Source organism: Oncorhynchus tshawytscha, linkage group LG28 (genome assembly GCF_018296145.1).
Source record: "Oncorhynchus tshawytscha isolate Ot180627B linkage group LG28, Otsh_v2.0, whole genome shotgun sequence".
NCBI classification, from domain to species: domain Eukaryota; kingdom Metazoa; phylum Chordata; class Actinopteri; order Salmoniformes; family Salmonidae; genus Oncorhynchus; species Oncorhynchus tshawytscha.
The window spans coordinates 11,714,990-11,739,839 of NC_056456.1; the positions used below are offsets into that span (position 1 = coordinate 11,714,990).

The window sequence follows — 24,850 nt, forward strand, 5'->3', positions numbered from 1 at the left end:
ACAATTCCTGGGAGCTGAACATGTCCTTGTTCTTCCATGGGCTGCATACTCATCAGACATGTGAGCATGTTTGGGATGCTATGGATCGATGTGTATGACAGCATGTTCCAGTTCCCTCCAATATCCAGTAACTTTGCACAGCTATTGAAGAGGAGTGGGACAACATTCCACAGTCCACAATCAACCGCTTGGTCAACTCTATGTGAAGGAGATATGTTTTTTATTGTATATTATTTCACCTTTATTTAACTAGGTAGGCTAGTTGAGAACAAGTTCTCCTTTGCAACTGCAACCTGGCCAAGATAAAGCAAAGCAGTTCGACACATACAACAACAGAGTTACACATGGAATAAACACACATACAATCAATAATACAATAGAAAAATGTATATACAGCATGTGCAAATGAGGTAGGATAAGAGAGGAAAGGCAATAAATAGGCCACAGTGGTGAAGTAATTACAATATAGCAATTAAACACTGGAATGGTAGAATGTGCAGAAGATGAATGTGCAAGTAGAGATACTGGGGTGCAAAGGAGCAAGATAAATAAATACAGTATGGGGATGAGATAGATTGGATGGGCTATTTACAGATGAGCTATGTACAAAAATGTTGTACTGCATGAGGCAAATGGTGGTCGAACCAGATACGGACTGGTTTTCTGATCCACACCCCTACTTTTTTTTAAGGTATCTGTGACCAACAGATGCATATCTGTATTCCTAGTCTTGTAAAATCCATGAATTAGGGCTTAATGAATTTATTTCAATTGACTGATTTCGTTAAATAAACCTTAACGCAGTAAAATCTTGATATTTTTTGCATGTGGCGTTTATAGGTCAGTGTATTATTATTAATGTAATCTTTATTTAATTAGGCAAGTAAGTTCTGAAATTCTTATTTACAATGACGCCCTACACCGGCTAAACCCAGACGACGCCGGGCCAATTGTGCGCTGCCCTGTTGGACTCCCAATCACAGCCGGCTGTGACACAGTCTGGAATCAAACCAGGGCCTTAGCAGAGCCTTAGACCGCTGCGCCACTCATGAACCCTATTATAAACAAATGTTTTGTGTGTGTGCGTCGTGAGAAATTCTTTGGAAAGAAATTGCGTCCCCCAAACTGGACACAACTCTGACCCACTGCTGTTGTGAGAGGTCTTACAATTTGAACACAAGCTTGACCCTGATCAACACGACCTATCAGCTGCAAGGTTATAACAAAAAAAAGCAGGTGACAGACATTGTAATCAACCACTGACAGGAACGGCTTGGGTTTTATAACGAGCAGCCAATCAGATTTGATAGGTGTCTACTAAAGCGGATTTAGTCAGATAGCGAGAGGCTTAAATCCGCCCGATAAGTAGACCAAGTGGTCCCCCCCACGCCCCTTTTTTTTCTCTGGAGGACTTATGAGAATAGTGTCGAATTTGGTCAACTAAAACATGGAATTGAATTCGCTACGTGAGGCTTATTCGATCGATTACTCGTTTCGTAATGTTTGTTGTTACACATTCTCATATAGGTGGGTCCACGTGGAATTCCAGTAACTTTGAGAAAAACGATTTTATTTCAGAGTTGTGTCCGTCGTTCTCACGCCAATCTGCCCTCTCATTGGCTAGAATGTTCCCACCTGATCGCGCCTCCATTCTACCTTTGCGGACATGTAATTTCATTGTTAGAGCGGTCAGTCGACTATCTTGTCAATATAGATAATATTTGATTTAATACATGTCTTGACTCCCTCCCCTTTATGTGCTGCGCCATTTCGTGCACGGTGTAACCAGTTTCTTATAGCTACAAGAAGAGTACCTCAGCACTATATTGATATTTTGCTGAAATAAGTCATTTTAACCTTTAAGCTCCTGGTGAGTATTTTGATTCAAGACTGTTTTGAATTTTTTTTCTCTGACTGCAATATCTTTGGAATTTTATTTTTTTAACGCCATTTATTTTTCTATTTGAGCGAGCGGTTAGCTAGCTAACTATTAGTTAGCTCATCATGGTTCCATCACAGAGTTTCTAAACATACTGATGTACTTACTGACTTTGGTTCCATTAGCGTTTTAGCAAGCTAGCTAGCTAGCTAGTTGGCCCGGCAAAATGCTGGCTAGAAGGATCCTTAACATTTTTGCTAGCTTTTTTGCCATCTCTTTTGTTGTCTTGCAAATTGAGTTCATGATTGTGTAAGCCGAGCTAGTTACATTTTTATGACTATCTGCGAATAACGCGCTCTGTCTGGACAATAACACGCTGCACTGCAGCCGTTTTGCAGCTAACGTTAGTTTGGCTGGTTAACTTTAGCTTGCAGCATAGCCAACTAGTTAACCTTGTGGAATCTGTTTTTTAACGCTAACATTTTTTTTTACTAGCAATCTTCCCTGTTGAACGTTGATTTTGGCCGGTGGTTGTTTTTACATTTTTGTGATTGATTAGCTGGTTTTGGAGTCCTTGGATATCCACAGAAAGACTGATACAGGAACGCTATTTTTGCGGGAATTATTTTTTTCTGCAAGAAATGCTGGTTGGCCACCTTTCTCTGGACACGTTTTTCACATAGTTACGTCATTTATATTTTACTTCGATAATATTAACAATGTGGCAGAAAACACAAAGAAATGTGTACTTTTTGTTACCACTAATTAAACGTTACTTTATGAATAATTCAGTTATGTACTCTGTCCTTACTCAGTCTCACTTTGCTAGACCCTAAACCAAGGTATAGCTAGCTAGATCACAGCTTTTATATTAATGTTGTATTAGTGTGCAGATTGTGAGTTTACTTAGACTTTCCTGGCTAGGGGTGTGTTTTTCAAACTGTTCCAGATGGAATAGTAATTATTTTAATATACCTGATTTGATCAAGTTTCATCGTAGACTAAAACATAGTGCTACAGGTATCGGTAGGTGCAGCTCAAACGACATTGACAGTCCACACTCCATTTTGATAATAGCTAGTACAGTAGTTACATTTACTTTGGAAGTGGTGCTTTCCCTCAGGCCCCTCCCTGCCAGAGACCTCGGCATTGATTGATCAGGTTGTTGGTGTGTTTAATTACTGTGACAAGTGAGAAAAAGTTCCACTTTAAATCTTTGTCATACTAATTGTTATTATTTGAAACGGTATTTGTCGTTAAGCTAGAAGTGTCATTCGAACATTAAAATGTGCTTAGAGGTCAGGACCATTGTGCTTTGTAGACAACTTTTTTGATATCTTTTATACTTTTATTAATTATTTGTGTGCTTTGGGCAGGATTGAAATGAACCCAACTTTCATTTACCTTGTGAAATACTTTGGTACAAAACTCTGTTTTGGATGAGACTTTACTTTATGACCAATTATCCTATTTACACGTAGTAAATTTGTAGTGTTTCTGACTCGTATCTATTCCTCGTATGCTGTTCTCTAAATGAGAGGTTTTCGGAGCAATTGCTCTATGCTTTTTGTCCAATTTTTAAAGGGATTTATTTCTTCAACATTCTAACATGATGACTAAACTGTCTCCCCCTAGACACATTCATGGACATTTAGTTGGCTTGCTGTTGCGTTCTAATTTGTCCTGGGAGATAAACATTGGGTTGTTTTACCTGCACATTAGGGAGGCACCGATATATTTTCTTTTTTTACCGATATCCAATATTTTCCTTGCCAAAAAAAAACAATACCGATTTTATTTAAAATTTAGTTGGTTGAAACGTTCTGATCAAAAAGTTGTTTTGTTGGCATTTACGTATGTCCCCATTACCAGTAAAACAATCAACCTATTTAATACAATAACTTGCTGTTTCATTGTTCATTTGATCAGTCGCAACCAGAATTTCAAACAGTAAAGTTTCAGGTTTGTCCGTGGCCTCTTCCTCGGTGTCACTGTGTCCGTTTCCATCTTGTCCAGCTGTGTAACATTTCATGTAAACCCTGTTTCTTGCATTGAAGTAGCGGCCCTTGTACCTAGCATCAAGAATGGTGGCGACACCGTAAAGAGGCTGAGAGAATGCCACGGAATCGCTTGTTCACAGCCTCTGGTAGAGTACTTTTGCAATTTGTGAAAACTGGCAGATTTGAGCAGGCATTTCAATACCATGACAGAGGATATCACATCTGCTGCATACGCAGTTGTTCGAATGGAGCTAGCGTGTTCATAGCAGCAGCGGTATGAGAATCAGCACATTCTTGAGCATGCAATACAGATTTCCTCAGTACGAAATCCTCGTCGACCTACTGTGCTGTCAGGCTCAGCATGCTCACAGGGATGACATCGCTGGTCCAGATGTCAGTCATGAAGCTAATAGCGGTGACACCCATAGCAAGTAGCTCATGGATGTGCTTTCCAAAAATACTGTGAAACTGGTTGAGCAACATCTGAAAAATAGCGCCTACTTGGTAGTGTGTACCGGGCTCGAGGTGCTTGACCAGTCAGCGAAAGCCAACATCACCCACGACAGAGAACGGTTGATTGTCAAGGGCAATGAATTCCATTATATTGGCACTAATGGATTTTGCCTTTGAGTTGTCTCGCTGAAATGTTCTTACTCTTTCAAATTATTGCTCGACTTGAACTTGTTTAGTTGTTGGAAGTGTGCGCTTAGTATTTTTATGCTTTTGTTCTGTGTAGGGCTGTATTTTTCGTGGCGTCATTACATCTACTTACATTACATAGGTATGAACGTCAGCTTTGACATCGGTTTTGCACATCGGCGTTAAAATAGACAGGGCCGATGTTGGCATTTTTAGCTAATATTGGCCGATTCTGATATGCTTACCGATATATGGTGCATCCCTACTGCATATAGTATTTTTTTTGCTGAGTCTTTGTAGAATTGGACTAATTTTCAGTCACACTGTTCTCTACTCAAACAATTAATCCACAGATAAAATGGGAAACCTCTAGTTTAGTTTTTAGTTTCCTTGATTAATCTCTCCTCGTTCATTATTCTGTAGATTTTATATGGTTGTTGGCAACAAACTTTAAAGTATATTACCGCCAGCCACCGACTGGCGCGTGGACCTCGTTAATCTTTCTATCACTCACGTGGGTAGCCTATATGCTCAAATACCAATGAGTAGATGGAAGAGGCGGAACTTGCAGCGCACTAGCGTCTGGCTACACAAACTCCTGCAAGCATTTTGGATTAAATTATTGAATAACGTGAATTTATTTTGCAAGCTATAACACAACGCAGGTGGTCTGGTAAGCATGTAACGCTCCCCATTGTTAGTCACATGATTTCCAACATTCCATTCAGGATTGGAAATTAACATCTGCTGAATGCTGGTAGATTGTCATTGGCAGGTAAGAATGTATATTTCACCAGCCACGTTGGCGGGTGGTCATAGAGCATTTTGGAACAGTTTTAATCCAAAACTCACATGTAGAAGTTGGTTGAAATTGACAAAGGCTTATAAAGTGTGACTTTCTCCTCGTTTCATGGCCAGTTATGTAGTTTAGTTCGCATACTTGGTTGTTTTTCAATGTTAGAGTTTGCTGCAACTGTCTTCATTTAGGAAAACGTCAGTCAGATTTACCATGGTAACGGCCTGTCCCTTAAAGGGCCAGCTGAAAATGTTTCTCAACTAATGTTTGTGCTTGATTAAGCATGCATCACTCCTAAAAACTTGTATTCATTGTTCTCCTAGATTTAATTATGTTTCTACATTTCAACTTAGGAGCACCTCATGTACTCCTTGTAAAAAATGTCAGCGTAGATCCCCGAACTATAATAATGATAAGCTGTATCACTCAGCTTTTTGGCAGGGCAGGCTTGATGTTCGTACATTGGTTAGAAGACGCAGGTAAAAAAAAAAAAATGAAATTAAGCAATATACCCCTTTATTTTTTAGTCAGTTAAGAACATTCTTATTTTCAATGACGTCCTAGGAACAGTGGGTTAACTGCCTGTTCAGGGGCAGAACGACAGATTTGTACCTTGTCAGCTCGGGTTTACTAGTCCAACGCTCTAACCACTAGGCTACCCTGCCGCCCCGTTACTTATTACTAGTAGTACATTTCTTGTTTTTGAAACATTAGAAAGCGTGCTCATTTCTTGTGTTCGATTATTGAGAAAATAATATTTTGTCTAATTAAAAAAATAAAAATCTACCTGCCACAGTGGCTGGTGGACCTAAGTTAATTTCCCACCCTGATTCCATTCACTGTGAACAATGCAACTTTTGACATCTACTTTGACAAGTTTCCCAACAAGTTCAACAAAGTTAGTATCTTCCTCCACTCTGCCATTCAAATCTGGAATCCGAACAACTTTTACAGATCTAGAGGTACACACGTTTTCAGTGTTCGAAAGGTCATGAATAATCCTGGGAAAGTCATGGAATTTTTAAATGGTGTTTTCCATGCCTGGAAAAGTTTTGGAAAATGCTAAAATCCTAACAGTTTTGGAGAAGTTATCGATTATTCATTTATGTTGATGTAATTTAGGCATAGTTTTAAAATATTGTATCAATTAAATAAAAATCTACGTATCAGCCAGGATCAGAGTGACACTTTATCGCATCTGTTTATGCACATCACCTGCATGCGTGCGAGACGAGTAGGCCGTTGCTCAAGGAGACAGACAATCGGACATAACAGCACCAGGTAGACCTATATAGCCTATACAATAGGATAGAGAACAGACTAACTAGGTAGCCAATTCAAACATATCTTGTACCCTGTAGTTAACTGTTTAGCTATTATTAGCATGTGTTTTTGTCATGTCCCCAAAACTTTCCACTGACACTCCTGAATAAGGCCATACAATGTTGATTAATTTGAACCAGTGTTTCCCAACCCTGGTCTTCGAATACCCCAACAGTACACATTTTTGTTGTAGCCCAGGACAGACACAACTCATTGATTAGATGACAAGTTGAATCAGGTGTGCTTGTCCAGGGTTACAATGAAATGTGTACTGTTGGGGGTACTCCAGGGTTGGGGAAACACTGTTTTAAAAAATATTTTTGACAAAACAAATTATTCACTTCGCCATTGTATTAGTTGGGATTTGGTTGAATCGTAATGTGAAACAAAATAATAATTTGTAAATTGCGACCAGTAATTTTAGGAAAAAAGATCACATGTAGCCTTTTGGATTATATGGCTTCAAAACTTGTTATAGATACTTCCAGTTGATTTGGGCATCCAATGTATTGGACATTGCAACTCAATAGATGCTTCTCAGTCTGCAAAGTAAACACTTCTAAAGTAGCTAAAATTGACTAAACTAAAATATACATTTCCTGTATATTTGTGGGCTTGCTTCAGCTGAATAAAAATATTTGATCTTTGATATGAAATTAGTGAAGCACCAAGATGGAATTTGTCCGATTCCAATATTTTCCTTGTCAAAAAAAAGTTCCAGATATTTTAGCGGCATTCTAGTACAGTTAAATAGTTAGACCACTGCGTCCATGTGTGTTAAGGCACTGAAGCTCGGTGCCAGATGCATCCACTACAAACCCTGGTTCGAATCCAGGCTGTATCACATCCATCTGTGATTGGAAGTCCCATAGGGCGGTGCACAATTGGCCCAACGTTGGCAAAGGTAGGCTGTCATTCTAAATAAGGATTTGTTCTTCACTGACTTGCCTAGGTTACACACACCACACTGACCCAATAGTTATTTTGTTGGCATTTACGTATGTCCTCATTTTACCAGTAAAACATAATCAAAACCTATTTATTTTGCTTGCTGTGCTGTTTCGTTGTTCAGTCGTTTCATTCTCAACCAGGATTTTATCATACAGTACATGTCAAGCAGTGACGTTTCAGTTCTGTCTGTCTCCTCTCTTCCTCTGTGCGCACTGTCACTGTCCGTTTCCATCTTGTCCAGCTGTGTATGTAACATTTCACGTAAACCCAGTTGCTTGTCTGCATCGAAGTAGCGGTCCTTGTACAGAGCATCGAGCATGGTGGCGACACAGTAAAGCGAGTGCCACCGCCTCGCTTGTTCACAGCCTGTGTAGACAGTTTTGTTGAGCAGGCGTTTCAATGCTTTAACAAAGGGTATCACGTCTGCTGCAAGCGCAGTTGATGATCTTATTTCTCGAGTCAGTTGTTCGAATGGAGCTAGCGTGTTCATGTTCTCAAATGCCATTGAAATGCCAGCAGCGGTATGTCAACCAGCACATTCATGAGCATGCACTATGACTTTCCTCAGTACGAAATCCGACGACGCACTGTGCTGTCACTCAGCATGCTCATGGGGCTGATATCGCTGGTCCAAATGCCAGTTGTGAAGCTAATAATAGTGGTGCGATTACTGTGTATCTCCGGCAGGGCAACATCTGAAAAATGGCGCACTTGGTAACGTTAGCGTGTACTGGTGCTCGACCAGTCGGCGAAAGCCAACATCACCCACGACAGAGAACGGTTGATTGTCAAGGGCAATGAATTCCATTATCTTGGCATTAATGGATTTCGCCTTTTGAGTTGTCTCGCTGAAATGTTCTTACTCTTTCAAATGACTGCTTGACTTGTTGACTGCTCGATCCACACAGCAGACATTGTGGGCTAGGTTAGGAATGCTGTGTTGCACGTGTAGGGCAAAATTTTAAGTGGTCATTACGTCATGTACCTACATTATATGTATGCACATCGCTGTTAACCTCTTGAGCTTACTTGAGACGCAGACGTCTCACCTAGAGCTCTAGAAATGCACATGCGCGACGCTATATGCTAATGGTATTAGTTAAAACGCAAACGTTCATTAAAATACACATGTTTGGTATTAAAATAAAGCTACAGTCATTGTGAATCTAGCCACCGTTTCAGATTTTTAAAATGCTTTTCGGCGAAAGCATGAGAAGCTATTATCTGATAGCATGCAACACCCCAAAAGACCCGTAGGGCATGTAAACAAAAGAATTAGCATAGTCGGCGCTACACAAACCGCACAATAAAATATAAAACATTAATTACCTTTGACCATCTTCTTTCTTTGCACACCTTGATGTCCCATAATCAATACTGGGTCTTTTTTGGATTAAATCGGTCCATATATAGCCTAGATATCGATCTATGAAGACTGTGTGGAAAACGGAAAAAAAGAGCGTTTCATAACGTAACGTCATTTTTTAAAAGTTAAAAATTCGACGATAAACTTTTACAAAACACTTCGAAATACCTTTTCTAATGCAACTTTAGGTATAACTACACGTTAATAAGCTATAAAAATCATCAGGAGGCGATGTAAATTCGATAGCCTGCCGTGTGGAAAAATGTCCGGAGAAAAAGGCAGACAATGCCTCGGGTCGGTGGTCGGAGAGAATCGGTTCCCTTTGGGCGGATCTACCAAGAATCAATTCAGATTCAAATGAGGAGACTCTATAGATCCTGTGGTAGCTGTAGGTACTGCAAGCTTGGCCAAATATATTACGGTTCACCTTTAACAATTCATGGGAGTGGCGCATGGATACTTTTTTCCATCTCCAGTGATCAGATTTTCCTGCGCTTTTCGATGAAACAGACGTTCTGTTATAGTCACAGCCGTGATTTAAACAGTTTTGGAAACGTCTGAGTGTTTTCTATCCACACATACTAATCATATGCATATACTATATTCCTGGCCTGAGTAGCAGGACGCCAAAATGTTGCGCGATTTTTAACAGAATTTCAGAAAAAGTAGGGGGGAAGCTTAAGAAGTTAAACTAGACATCCGGCCGATACCGATGTTGCTTTTTAACGTTACCAAGTGCGCTATTTTTCAGATGTTGCCCTACCGGAGTTACAGTTATAGCGACGCTGCTATTAGCTTCACGATTGACATTTGGACCAGCTATATCAGCCCCCTGAGCATGCTGAGTCTGACAGCACAGTGGGTCATCAAGGATTTCGTACTGAGGAATGCCCATATTGCATGCTAAAGAATGTGCGAACAACTGACTCGAGAAAGATCAACTGCGCTTGCAGCAGATGTGATACCCTCTCATGGCATTGAAATGCCTGCTCAAACAAAACTGTCCACACAGGCTGTGAACAAGCGATTCGGTGGCATTCTCACTTTACTGTGTCGCCACCATTCTCAATACTATGTACAAGGACCGCTACGTCGATGCAGACAAGCAACAGGGTTTACGTGAAATGTTACATACACAGCTGGACAAGATGGAAACGGACACAGTGAGAGTGCGCACCGAGTAAGGCCGCGGACCGACAGCTGAAGCTTCACTGCTTGACATGTACTGTATGATGAAATCCTGGTTGAGAATGGAACGACTGAACAAATGAACGATACAGCAAGTAAGTGAAATAGGTTTTGATTTTTTTTGCTAGTAATGGGCACATATGTAAATGCCAACAAAATAACTTTTTGGTGTGTGCAACCTTTATTTAACTAGGCAAGTCGGTGAACAACAAATTCTTATGACTGCTTACCCTGGCTAAACGCTGTGCAAATTGTGCGCCACCCAATCCCAATTATGGGACTCCCAACCACGGCAGATGCGATACAGACTGGATTCAAACCGGGGACTATAGTGATGCCTGCTATGTGAGGGTACTTATTTAACTGTTCTAGAATGCTTAAAATGCTGCTAAAATTTTATCGCTCAATTTCTTTTTTGGCAAGGAAGATATTGGCCAAAAATGTAATCGGTGCATCACGAGTCTATGCTACATCAAAACTATGAAATAACATATATGGAATCATGTAGTAACCAAAAAAGTGTATCAACTCAAAATATATTTTGTATTTGATATTATTCAAAGTAGCCACCTTTTGCCTTGACAGCTTTGCACACTCTTGGCATTCTCTCAACCAACTTCACCAGGAATGCTTGTGTATGCTTCTCCTTCACTCTGCGGTCCAAACCATCTCAATTGGGTTGAGGTCGGGTGATTGTGGAGGCCATGTCCTCTGATGCACCATTCTATCACTCTCCTTGGTCAAATATACTTTACACACAGCCTGGAGGTGTGTTGGGTTATTGTCTTGTTGAAAAGCAATTGATAGTCCCACTAAGCGCAAACCAGATGGGAAGGCGTGTCGCTGCAGAATGCTGTGGTAGCCATGCTGGTTAAGTGTGCCTTGAATTCTAAATAAATCACTGACAGCGTCACCAGCAAAGCACCGTCACACCACCTCCATGCTTCATGGTGGGAACCACACATACGGAGATCATCCTTTCACCTACTCTACGTCTCACAAAAACAGTGGTTAGAACCAAAAATCTCAAATTTAGACTCATCAGACCAAAATACCAATTTCCACTGGTCTAATATCCATTGCTCATGTTTCTTGGCCCTAGCCATGTCTCTTCTTATTTAGTAGTGTTTTTTTTTGCAGCAATTTGACCACGAAGGCCTGATTTCACGCAGTCTCTTCTGAACAGTTGATGTGTCTGTTACTTTAACTCTAGCATTTATTTTGGCTGCAATTTGAGGTGCAGTTAACTTTAATGAACTCATCCTTTGCAGCAGAGGTAACTCGGGGTGTTCCTTTCCTGTGGCGGTCCTCATGAGAGCCAGTTTGCGAATGCACTTGAAGAGACTTTAAATTCTTAATGTTCCGGATTGACTGACCTTAATGTCTTAAAGTAATGATGGACTTTCTTTTCGCTTTGCTTATTTGAGCTGTTGTTGCCATAATATGGACTTGGTCTTTTTTTTACCAAATCTTCTGTATACCACCCCTACCTTGTCACAACACAACTGATTGGCTCAAATGCATTAAGAAGGAAAGAAATTCCACAAATTAACTTTTAACAAGGGACACCTGTTAATTGAAATGTATTCCAATTGACTACCTCATGAAGCTGGCTGAGAGAATGCCAAGAGTGTGCAAAGCTGTCAAGGGAAAGGGTGGCTACTTTGAAGAATCTCAAATATTTTTTATATATATAAACCTTTTTTGGTTACTACTATGTTATTTCATAGTTTTGATGTCTTCACTATTTTACAATGTAGAAAATAGTAAAAATAAAGAAACCCTTGAATGATTAGGTGTCAACTTTTGACTGGCACTGTACTTACATGGACGTTTGGTTAACTCATGGAGAAGTCATTAAATTCCATTTGTCAAAATGTGTATGAGCCTTTTATTAACCGCATGAAATCTTTGCAACAACTGCTGTTTTTTTTACCACTTTTCCAACAAGTTAGATGACAACTTGGGTATGAAATCTTAGTCTGCTTTTCAAATATGAACACCTCTTCCACTACCACAAACATTTTAAGTGCTAAAGCAAAGCACCAACCTGTTTTACTTCATGTGAAATGATCATCCTAATTTTGGCCAGGAATTGCTGGGTACCTCACGATATTATCACGATACTTGGGTGCCGATACAATATTTATTGCTATTTGATACTGTGATTTTATTGCGATTCAATGTGCCAAACATTTTGCTCACCGTATGTCTGCTGCAGAGAGATGAGTTTTAATATCCCGATATGTAACTATCAATTTTCCCCTCCCCCATCTACTAATAATAATAATCATGCCTAGTACAGGGCAATTTCACAATAAGAGTGATGCTGAGACTAAGATTTCACTTTAAAATGTAGGCCAAACAAAAACCAACGATATCAAAAAGTTAACAAACCATAACTCTATGCACAATGACTACTTTTAACAATTTCCTCAATTGTATAAAAACACTTACTTCAGGAACGGTGCCAATGCAAAGTTTGGTAACATAATTATGGTTTGTGCCGTGATTCTTTTGCCAAACTTTGCATCTGCTCTCAAGTATAATGTGTTTGTAAAATCTTGAAGTTGTCCTTGGCGTTGTGGTTTTGTCTGACTTTGCAATCAGTGGTTTTAGTTCTGTTCACTTTAAAATGTATGCCAATCTGAGTCTCCACATCACTGTTACCCTACACCATCTTATTTTCACTTGTATCCTATCAAATTTTATTTGTCACATGCGCTGAACAGGTAGACCTTACCGTGAAATGCTTACAAGCTCTTAACCAGCAATGCAGTTAAGAAAATATTTACTAAACCTAAGGTAAAAAAAAAAATGTAAAATTGAAATAACATTCTAAAATAACACGGCTATATACAGGGGGTACTAGAATCGAGTCAATGTGTGTGGGTACAGGTTAGGTGAGAATTTGTACGGGTAAAGTGCATAGATAACAAACCAGTGAGATACAGCAGTGTAAAAACAAGGGGGAGGGGGGGATATACCTGCTCTGACAATTGTTATAATTGTCCACTTGGGTTGCTTGAAACAAGGGAGTTGGGACCTTCAGCTCTACAGTACTAACACCAAGTCCCTGAAGTGCACACCACCCCACGCAGTGCTGCTGAAGGCCCATAAGCATCTTGAGTGTTATGGTGGCCCCTGCATAGAACATTCCCTGTTGGGGAAATCCTCAAAAGTAGACATAGGCCTGCTTGTCCTCTCTCTTACGTTCAGACTATTTAGCTTCTCAGCCTGTTCATGCAACATAACATTCCAATGTTATTTCCCTGTGTGCATCACACATGACTGCCCATCTAGTACATTTTATGACTCCTCAGCTATTACCACATTACCTCCTATTGCTTATTCCCTTAATTGCAATTAGAGCTAAGCATGTCTAGGCCCACTGTCTGTCGCTGGAACTTGTCTTGCAATGGATGCCTGACCTGTAATAAAAATTTAAAAAATCTATCAACATATTGCTGCTGTTGCATAATCTGTCATTAAAAGTACTTGAAGTATATTGCATCTCCTAAACAAGTTGATAGGCTAGGCAGTTACACATCAATAGCCGAAAGTGTCCCCTGAATGTGCTCCTCTATAGGATTGCCCTGAACCCTGTTTTTCTCTGCATTTGGCTCATAATTGAATTATGTACAAAACCCAACCAGGTAAGACTGTAATAACCCTGTACATACAATGTCACTGAGGTGTGTTCTCTGTCGCCCGCCTCAGTATAAGTCGTGGGGGCGAAGTTCTGCGTTCTGAGAGGGTGCTGATGAAGTTGTAGTTTTTGCTGAGAGCACCCAAAGACACCTGCCCGCACACACTGGCCCTGCGCTCAGTGTCAGAACTGACTGACAGACAGACGATCGCCCTCCACACAGACGCTATGGAGTGAGTGATTGGTTATTTATCCCCCAACGGTTGTTAACGTCTCCTTTTTTGACACTCAGGTTGTATGCAGTGCCAGTGAGATCTCACTCGCTAACGTCCGATTGTGCCCAAACTCCTTTGCTCAGCTTTCCTTAAATTACCACATGTGCCACTAGTATTATAAGCACCTAATTTGTACACACTCGAGCCCTTTCCCGACCATATGCTTACAGTGCTAAATAGTAGCCCATGGCGTGACACTCAATGTTCAAGCACTTATCCATTTACTACTTTGAGACACTTGTTAACTATGGCCCTAGATGTGCAATTCAGGCAATATGAAACAAACCCTGCAACAACCTGCTACAGGTGGATTGGAATACACACATTGCCCCCTTCCACACTGCTGTTGTCTGAAGTCATGGACACCCATGTGCATCTGTTTCTTCCTGGAAATGTGAATTGTATTAAGCTATTGAATGAGTTTTGGTTTGTGTATGAAATGGGGTGTGCAGCTTCTGTATGTCTGCATCAATACGACTGTTATGGTATTTTTCACATATGGTAATAGAAGTTGTCTGATTACTTATTGTGCTTATCCTGGATCTTTTTTTTACAGCAGGACCTCCTGGATTTGTGCCATATGCACAACACTAGACATACGTACCATATATGTACTACCAATATTAAAGGGATACTTTGGGATTTTGGCAATGAGACCCTTTATCTACTTCCCCAGAATCAGATTAACTTGTGGATACCATTGTTATGTCTCTGTGTCCAGTATGAAGGAAGTTCAAGGTAGTTTTCCGAACCAATGCTAACTAGTGTTAGCATAATGACTGGAAGTCCGTCGGTATCTACTATACATACTATCAGAATGCGCAATGACAAAGTCTATGGGTAACGTTAGTTAGCATTGGCTCGCAGAACTACCATGAACTTCCTTCATGCTGGACACAAACAGCAATGGTATCCACAAATGAACCTGACTATGGGTAAGTAGAAATAGGGTCTCATTGCCAAGATCCAAAGTATCCCTTTAAGGCTAATGGTTGTTACATTACCAACACAAGGGACATCAAAGACGGATTTTAAGATGCGCCAGAAACACATTTGTGCAAGCTACATGGCTGGAGCATGAGATGCTTAAACTATTTTACATCTTTTGGTGATACTGTTGATATAATATTACACTGAACAAGGTCAACCGTGTTCATTCGGAACATTCCTTGACACTCGTGTTTGTATATAAAGATGGTTGAGTAGTTTTATCTTGTATTGACAGTTAATAATTGGTTTCACCCGTCTCCCCACCGTCTCCTCCACCAGTCTGTCCCCCACCACCAGCAGCCTGATGGCCAGCAACGTGACCAACAAGACGGACCCGCGCTCGCTGAACTCGCGGGTCTTTATCGGGAACCTCAACACGCTCCTGGTCACCAAGGCAGACGTGGAGGCAATCTTCAGCAAGTATGGCAAGATCGTGGGCTGTTCTGTGCACAAGGGCTTTGCCTTCGTCCAGTTCGCCAACGAGAGATGTGCCCGGGCCGCTGTAGGGGCCGAGGACGGACGCATGATCGTGGGACAGGTGCTGGGTAAGGACTAAAGCCAGCCTGGGGCTGGTGAGCAATGCCTCAAACTCACGGTTCTATGGGTATTGTGCAAAACTGACCTGACCATACCCGACCTGCTTGTGGAGAATAGACTGAATATGAATAAAGATTATATTTCCAACTGCCAACTCTCTCTCTCTTCCTCAGACATTAACTTGGCTGGAGAACCCAAACCCCACAGGTCAAAGACCGCAAAGCGCTCGGCGGGAGAAATGTACAGGTCTGATTCAATGTAAAGAATCCCATTTTTAAATATCTAATATTTTGAACCTCTGGGTCTCCAAATCTTACTCTGATAATTCCTCTTCTCCACTGCATACGTGTATCTTATTTTGACAGCTCTTTTTCTTCTCCCCACAGTAGTCCCACGTTTGATCTGGACTATGACTTCCAGAGAGATTACTATGACCGGTGAGTCCAGTGCTTTGTCTGTTCCCACATCCTATGTTTTAGCTCTATTTTACCTATACTGAACAAAAATATAAATGCTACAATTTTACTAACAGAGTTACTGTTGGGCTGTTTTCGGTGCGTATTACCGCCACACACACACGAGTCATGAAGGCAGTCAAATTCCATGTGACCGTTTAGTCACTGTAATTAGGCTTCTCCAAGCTCTGATGCTGGTCATTAGTAGCCTACCAAACTTGCTAACTGCCAGGTACTCAGCTCTCTGTCCCTCTAATCACTCTGACATCAATACAAATGTATTCGAAAATCTAATCAAACACTTTGAGAGCCCATGAGCTCATATTGCAATTGTCTGAAAACGGAGTGATGGCCTCTACTAAAAATAGGAGGATCAGCTTTCTATAGGCTAGGCCTATTATATTTATTTCTCAACTTTCCTAATATTAAGCACGTTGCTTATATTTACAACAGAAGTATAGCCTGGCTGGCATGAAAATAATCCACGGGGAAAAGCGTCCTCCATTCGCTATTTAAGTGCATAGATTACATGTATTTTTTTCCCGCTGACCCTGTTTCGATACAGGTGCAAGATAATGGTCCATTCTAAATCAAAACAAGTTTCACACATATTATTTAGTATATGTAAAGACCAGATTCAATCAAGAATAGTCTGATAGATGACAATATAAGCCTATCACTTGTGAATGATGCCCAGCATAAAAAACAATGCCCTTTTTTGAGACCTTTTTCGATTCATATTCCCAAATCTCATGTAACCTTTCACATAGCCATATGTTTCAATAAGGTTTGTATGACAACTAAAGTGGCAAAATAACTTATTAAAATTAAGCACATTAATCCGCTTTACAAGGGGTGTAGAGCCTAACTGGCATGCATATGCAGTGTGTGAATTTCAAGTTTGGGGAAGATCATTTTCACCATAAAAATACACTTTTGATAATGGTGTTTTCCGCTAATGGAATATGCGCACATACAGCCTTCTACCCTGTGTGCATTACTGCACTTATAATGTGAAAAAATAGCCTAATAGTTTATCAGCATTTTAAGCTAAACATTCTGATCTGTTGCATCAGCCATATTGTGTAAAAAAAAAATGTTTTTTGATGGTCATGGTTGTATTAAATTGGGATCTATTTGCTTCCCACAACTGTCCCAGACTATTTTTGGAATATTTATTTCTCACACAGAATAGAATAGGTCAACCTATGTACTATGCGGGATAGTAGATTGACATAGGCTAGTGCTTTTGCTGTTTGTTAGGCCTACTCATCTTGTTGGCTGACAAAGTAAATGTGGACAGTTCTTCCAATATCTTCAATATGCACGTCGGAACGGGATAAGGATGCGCGCAGTTGATGACTTTTCCTAGAGTGACCAACATTAGAAAAAGTGAAACATCGCCTTTGTTCATATTTCCATGAAGGCTGTACACCACCAGGGTATAAAGATTGTCTTCGGGTCAATTTTGACCCGGCAGTTATAAAATTATTTATACACCACAGACACACACACGGAGAAATTGAGATTGTGTGCTACTGATTGAACTCAGCCAGTAGCTCCTGAAGAGGAAGATCACCATGGTTGGCACAGTTAGAAAGAACAAGCTTGAGCTCCCTCCTGCACTCCTCGCAACAAGGGGGAGAGAGGCCTTCTCATCAGTTTGCCTTCACCCCCACCACCACTCTAGTTTCTTACCTCCCAAAGAGGAACAAGAATGTGGTCCTCCTGAGCACAGTGCACAAAACGGCTGAGATCAGTGATCGTGAGGACAGGAAGCCAGCCATTATCCTGGACTACAACCACAACAAAGGAGGCGTGGACAACCTGGATAACGTGATTGGAACTTATGAGGATGGCTGGCTCCTGGTCATCTTCCATAACATCATTGATGTGTCCTCATACAATGTCTTCGTGATATGGAACAAGATCAACCCTAACTGGATGCGGAACAAGAGGAGGGTGTTCCTGGAGCAGCTGGGAAAGGCACTTGTAACCCCACACATTAAAAGAAGGGAGTGCCTGCCCCGCACAGCAGCCTCTGCAGCACTTGTGAAAGCTGTTCAGCTGGGGCAGGCACTCCCTGCAGCTGGGGCAGGCAAGAGGAGGAGATGCAAATTCTGCTCCCCCAAAGAAGGACTGTAAAATAAATACTATGTGCTGCACATATGAGAAATACATCTGCAAAGACCATGCACACACTTGCATATTGTCCTACATGTGCTGATTAGAGTTTATTGATTTTTGTTTTGTATCTTATTTTAATCATATTTATTGTTCATACACCTTGTGGGTGGGGGCAATGTTTGTTTTTTTTTAAATGGGAGAAGAATAGTATTTTGTAGTTGAGCTCCTCATTGTACAGTATATAAGAATATATCACGATGTTCCAAAAAAGTTCAAGACCTTTTCCCTTCAATAAAATGCATTCTAAACTACTTTCTGCAAATTTCTACTACTTTCTTAGGCTATACAAGTGCTATCTCTTGCTAAAATATTATTGTTTACACCTATGCAGTAATAATAATAATTGACAGGTGTGTTGTAATAAAAATGAGTGGTGTCCACTGATTAAATGCATTCTTTCTGCATTGTGCAGAGGGAAAACCCCAGATATTCACAAAGTTTGATGAATGATGGGTTGTTTCTTGATGCAAAATAGATTTGGGGTTTAAAATTCAATGAAGCTGCTTTTATTTTAGGGGTTGAGTGAAATATAAGTCTACACAAGGGTTAAAAATCTAAACATGTATCCCAATGTTTGTAGAACAACTAAAGTTAAATGAATAACTCTAAATTAAGCATAAAGGAATAGCTATTTCTTAACCTCTCAACAAGAGACCCAAGTGTGCACTCCCTCATTGTTTGGAGAAAATATAATTTCTATTTCATTCAGCTTTGTTCAATTGTATTCTTCATACTATAAAATAATGCCATGGAATTCTAAGCAAATCTTGTCTGCTAAATTAACTAGTGTAGCCCACAGCCATTTGGCATAGCCAGATCAGGACCTAACATACTCTTGAGTTGTCATTATGTTCTTCTGAAATAGACTACACTTTCTTTATATGTTTCTTCTTTAGACCGGTCTAAAATAAATAATGGATTTATTGTGAAGGTGTAGGCTATAAATGTAGATGTTCCAAAGGTCCGCATCATTGGCTTGTAGGCTATGTGTGGAAGCCAGGAGATGCTAAATGTGTTTATGCTAATTAAAGGTGAGGTACCGTGAGATTGACCAGTTATTTGCTTGACAATCACCGGCTGACGAAATGTGACCACCGCAGTCCTAGTTACAGTTCATATATTGAAATAAATAAATTAGGCTCTAATCTATGGATTTCACTTGACTGGGAATACAGATATACATCTGTTGGTCAGAGATTCCTTAAAATGGGCCTCACAATCCCATCACAGTATTTCTGTACATTCAAATTGTCATCAATAAAATGCAATTGTTTTCATTGTCAGTAGTTTATGCCTGCCCATACCATATCTCCACCGCCACCATGGGACACTGTTCACAACATTGACATCAGCAAACCGCTCGCCCACACGACGCCATGCACATGGTCTGCGGTTGTAAGGCTGGTTGGACACGACATCTAAAACGACTTTGGACATGGCTTATGGTAGAGAAAATAGCATTAAATTCTAGCAACAGCTCTGGTGGACATTCCTGCAGTCAGCATGCCAATTGCATGCTCCCTCAACTTGAGACATCTGTGGCATTGTGTTGTGTGACAACTGCACATTTTAGTGGATTTTTATTGTTCCCAGCACAAGGTGCACTTGTGTAACAATGCTGTGTAATCAGCTTTTTGATATGCCACAGCTGTCAGGTGGATGGATTATATTGTCAAAGGAGAAATTCACCAACAGGGATGTAAACAAATGTGTGCACAAGATGAGAGAATGAAGCATTTTGTGCGTATGGAAAATTTCTGGGATATACTTCAGCTCATGAAATATGGGTCCAACACGTGTTGCATTTTTATATTTTTGTTCAGTGTAGATAACTCAATATCCAAGAGGAATTAGTGTAAAGGCAGTAGTCTGTTCATTCATTACTCGCTCTTCTATTCTCAGTGTGTACTCGTACCCATCCCGTGTGCCCCCTCCTCCTCCACCCTTGTCCCGAGCAGTGATCCCGTCCAAGCGCCCGCGGATCAGCATGACTGGAGGGGGCAGCCGCCGCAGCAAGGCCAGTTTCTCCTATTCCTCCAAGAGCAGCCAGAGGGCATCCTCAAGAACAAGTCAGTGCCCAGCCCCCTCTGCTCTAGCCACTCAACTAGCACAGTAAACTTGCACATTGCCCAGTGGACCTTCATGCAGTACCTGCTGTCAATGCTCACCGGGGACTAAAATTAACACCTGCCAAATGCGGGTAGATTTTGGCATTGGCGGGTAAGATGTCTATTTCACCTGGCGGGTGGTCAAGAGCTCCACAGTGCGAGCATTTCACTTTCATTTGCGAATTGAAAGTCAAGTATGATCCCATTTATAGTAAAATAAATGCTGCAGTAACTGTTATAAAGTATTTCTGCCATTTTTGCTTCATAGCTGGTAAATTAATCGCACAAAGTCAAAGCTCTACGAATCCTATAATAGCCTATTCCACCTCGCGCTGCATCACTGCCTGGCTGGAGGCTGTGTGCATTTGAAGAGCTGAGTGACAGATTCATTTTTTGAAGCTCTGCGCATAGGCATAAAAGTTGGTCTAATTTATTTGAAACCAGTCTACTGAGGTGAGACCTTGTCCTTGTTTCTTGGCTATTTACATTGTTTTGTTCACAAGATAGAATAACAACCTATGTTTGGGTTTCAACTGCTAGGGAAGAGAAGACCACGCTTATACTAGTCAGACTCAATCTCACATGCACAAACATGACAAGTCGTGTTACCACGGTAACCTCCCGTCCTTAAAAGGGGCAGCTGAAATGTTTTGTCTCATCTGTGATATTTTGGTTAAGACTCAGGTCACACAATGAAATGAAATTAAACAATAACCCATTACTTCTTTCTAGTAATACATTTATTGTTTTAGGAATAATACACGTTTTTTTTTGTATTTTAGAGAGAAAAGAAGTTGTGGCTGGTGGACCAAAAATATTTTTTTTATGCCCTGATGCTCACGGTGCAGGGCTTGAGGTTAATCGCATGTTGCTAATGAAGGTTACTCTCGCAGCACCGCATACAGAGCTTCATAAGGTATTGGGGTCGATCTCTTAAACCTTTATCTGTCTCTTTTTTCTCTATCTCTTTCTCTCAGTGAAAACAGATGACCTGCAGACCATCAAGAAGGAGCTGACAATAATTAAACACAAAGTAGACTACCTGCTGGAGAGCCTAGACCGCATGGAGAAGGACCACAGCAAGAAGTCAGGTAGGGTGTAGAAGTGTCACCTTAACCATGTGATCAATGCTTTTATAAAAAGAAAGTCGCACACTATGCTCCCAAACATTTAATGGGTATAGCAACCAATGTATTGGCATACAATGCCTCCTTCAGGGTTACATGGTAGATGTTTGAACCAGGTTACGTGGACAGTCAACTTTTATAACATAAAAAAAAAAAAATGAATGAGCTGGTTTGTACTCTGTATGTATACCGGCAATCTCAGCATTCCTATGACTTGTATGTACAGATAAGTGATTTCATTTTTCAACTTTTGACGACGACTTTTTCTCTGGCTTGTTTGACCCGGATCGCGCTCTTCCTGCGAGCAGATGAGAAGGGTGCAAAGCCTGAGCCTGGACAGGTGTCCTCACAGCAGCACTGCAGCATCAAGAAGGAGGAGAGCATCGAGAGGGAGGATCTCAACGACTCTGAGGAGGAGGGGGATCTGCTGGAAGAGGAGGAGGTGAGATGGAAGAAACGAGGGAGGGGAAGAGGAGAAAACATATTGATGAATGGCAGTATGTTGAAGTGTGTTTAACACTGATCAAAAATGTAAACACAACATGCAACAGCTTTAAAGATTTTACTGTGCTACAGTACATATAAGGAAATCAGTCAATTGCAATAAATTAATTTGGCCCTAATCTATGGATTTCACATGACTGTTGGTCACAGATACATTAATAAAAGGTAGGGGCGTGGATCAGGAAACCAGTCAGTATCTGGTGTGATCAATATTAGCCTCATGCACTGCGACATCTCATTTGCATAGTTGATCAGGCTGTTGATTTTGGCTGGTGGAATGTTGTCCCACTCCTCTTCAATGGCTGTGCGAAGTCACTGGATATTGGCGGGAACTGGAACACAGTCATACACATTGATCGCAAACATGCTCAATGGGTGACATGTCTGAGTATGCAGGCCATGGAAGAACTGACATTTTCAGCTTCCGGGGGGAATTGTGTACAGGTCCTTGCGACATGTGGCTGTGCATTATCATGCTGAAACATGAGGTGATGCGGGCGGATGAATGGCACGACAATGGCCCTCAGGATCTCGTCACGGTATCTCTGTGCATTCAAATTGCCATTGATAAAATGCAGTTGTGTTCATTGTCAGTATCTTATGCCTCCCCAAACCATAACACCACCAGCACCATGGGGCACTCTGTTCACAATGTTGACATCAGCAAACTGCTTGCCCACATGACGCCATCTGCCCCGGTACAGTTGAAACTGGGATTAATCTGTGAAGAGCACACTTGTCCAGTGGCCATCGAAGGTGAGCATTTGCCCACTGAAGTCGTTTACGTCCCCCGATCTGCAGTCAGGTCAAGACCCTGGTGAGGACAACGAGCACGCAGATGAGCTTCCCTTAGATGGTTTCTGACAGTTTGTGCAGAAATATTTTGGTTGTGCAAACCCAGTGTCATCAGCTGTCCGGGTGGTTGGTCTCAGACTATCCCACAGGTGAAGAAGCCAGATGTGGAGGTCCTGGGCTGGCTTGGTTACACATGGTCTGTGGTTGTGAGGCCGGTTGGACGTACTGCCAAATTCTCTGAAACGACATTGAAAGGCAGCTTATGGCAGAGAAATTAACATTCAGTTCTGACAACAGCTCTGATGGACATTTCTGCAGTCAGCATGCCAATTGCATGCTCACTCAACTTGAGACATCTGTGGCATTGCGTTGTGACAAAACGGCACGTTTTAGTGATGTTTTATTGTCCCCAGGACAAGGTGCACCTTTGTAATAATCATGCTGTTTTAATCATCTTACCTGTCAGGTGGATGGATTATCTTGGCAAAGGAGAAATGCTCACTAACAGGGACGTAAACCAATTTGCACACAATCTGAGAGAATACGCGTATGGAAAATTTCTGGTATATTTTATTTCAGCTCATGAAACATGGGACCAACACTATACATGTTGCATTTTATATTTGTTCAGTGTAATTTGAGTATTATTTATACTCACAGCACCTAATATGCTCTCGCAGGTGAAGAGTCAACAAAGAGAGGAGGAGGAGGATGATGATGATGATGATGATGAAGAGGAGGAGGAGGAAGGAGAGCATGTGGATGGAGACGACGATGGTGACAGTGTCAACGGAGATGAGGACTCTTAGACCACATGCAGACTGATGCACACTTGTACAGACAACGCATCCACATGGCTTCCAGTGGCTCCTCCGACTCCTATTTTAATACCCACACTACTCCGAAACGTGAGAAAACGTCAATGCACACACTCCGAGAACACCTGCCCCCACTACCACCCTTCCATTGTCCCACAGGTCTTTTTATTTCTCAAGATGCAATTTAGTTCATCCCTGTTTCATCCCACTCCTATCATTGTGTTATTCATTTAGCATTGTCTTGCAGCCAGGTACATTGAAACGAGATGTAGATAGTGAGCGTTATGAAGTGATTTGTTGTGCTGCTGTTGCTCTTTTGACCAGCAGAGAGCAGAAATGGCTGTTCTCTGACCTGAGCCACAAGTCAAACCACCACATTGGCTTTACTAGCATTGGTAATCAAGCAATGACAACAACTTTAAAGATTGAGTGAACGTTTAAAGAAAAAAAATAGTCCACTTTAGTTTGTATGTTCCTGATTTTCATGTCATTACACTTTTATACTACTCGGTCTAAGTTGTACTGTAATAATAATAAATTGCAATTAAATACTCAAATGAATTAGTGCTTCTTTATTTCATTGAAACAGGTTTTCAGATGCACACCTAATTTATCAGGTATTATTGTGTTTGGGTGAAGATAGCACAACAATAAATAACTGGCGTGTTCTGTGAATCACCAGAGGGCACTGTGTTTGGATATCAGATCACTTCAAACAGTCCCTTCTCATATCCTTTATCATGGTTCCACTTCAAGAACCTCCCAACCAGGCATGCAAACAGATGATGCGTTGGTGTTCATATAGGTAGTAGGTACACTAGGGCTGTCCCCATTGAGGAAGCCTAGACTAAAAGCCAATTTATGCTTAATCCGAAAATGTGGTTGGAGTCTCCATATGAAGTGGCGATTTTAGCATGTAAATCTTGGTGGGCAAGCTCCCCCATAATTTTTAAAATACATATTTTTAGATGCAGGCATTAATTGCACTATAATGAATTGCACTATATGACAGAAGGTGCCCACAAACTGTTAATGCCTACATAAAGCTGTCCCAAGAGCAGAGCCTTCTTTTCAGCACCATGGAGTGAATCCTTACCACTGCTATACCTGGCTATCAGCGGAGCTTTGTCTGGCAGCAAAACAGTTCATTCAGCCTCATTTACTGCCTTTAAATAAAACATGGCTGACTTGGTTAAATAAATGTTGTTTCTACTGACAATTGAGATGTACAAACTGCATACGGGAATGACGAGCGGATAAGAG

The 24,850-nt window shown here is 41.0% G+C and overlaps 1 protein-coding gene across 4 annotated transcripts; it reads left to right on the forward strand.

The window, feature by feature from the left end:
• The first annotated feature begins 1,397 nt into the window (after window positions 1-1,397).
• LOC112226717 (heterogeneous nuclear ribonucleoprotein C) lies at window positions 1,398-24,142 on the forward strand. 4 transcript variants are annotated; one of them, XM_042307932.1, is made up of 9 exons: window positions 1,398-1,870; window positions 13,863-14,024; window positions 15,336-15,601; window positions 15,767-15,839; window positions 15,980-16,030; window positions 20,138-20,304; window positions 21,321-21,434; window positions 21,779-21,912; window positions 23,450-24,142. In XM_042307932.1, exons 2-9 carry the CDS (start codon window positions 14,020-14,022, stop codon window positions 23,576-23,578), a joined length of 939 nt encoding a protein of 312 aa, XP_042163866.1. In that variant the 5' UTR covers window positions 1,398-1,870; window positions 13,863-14,019; the 3' UTR covers window positions 23,579-24,142. The 4 variants fall into 4 exon arrangements, with proteins under 4 accessions (XP_042163866.1, XP_024246989.1, XP_024246990.1 ...); XM_024391221.2 differs by having other exon boundaries at window positions 1,399-2,561; window positions 15,767-15,851; XM_024391222.2 differs by having other exon boundaries at window positions 1,399-1,870; window positions 15,767-15,851.
• The last annotated feature ends 708 nt before the right edge of the window (window positions 24,143-24,850 follow it).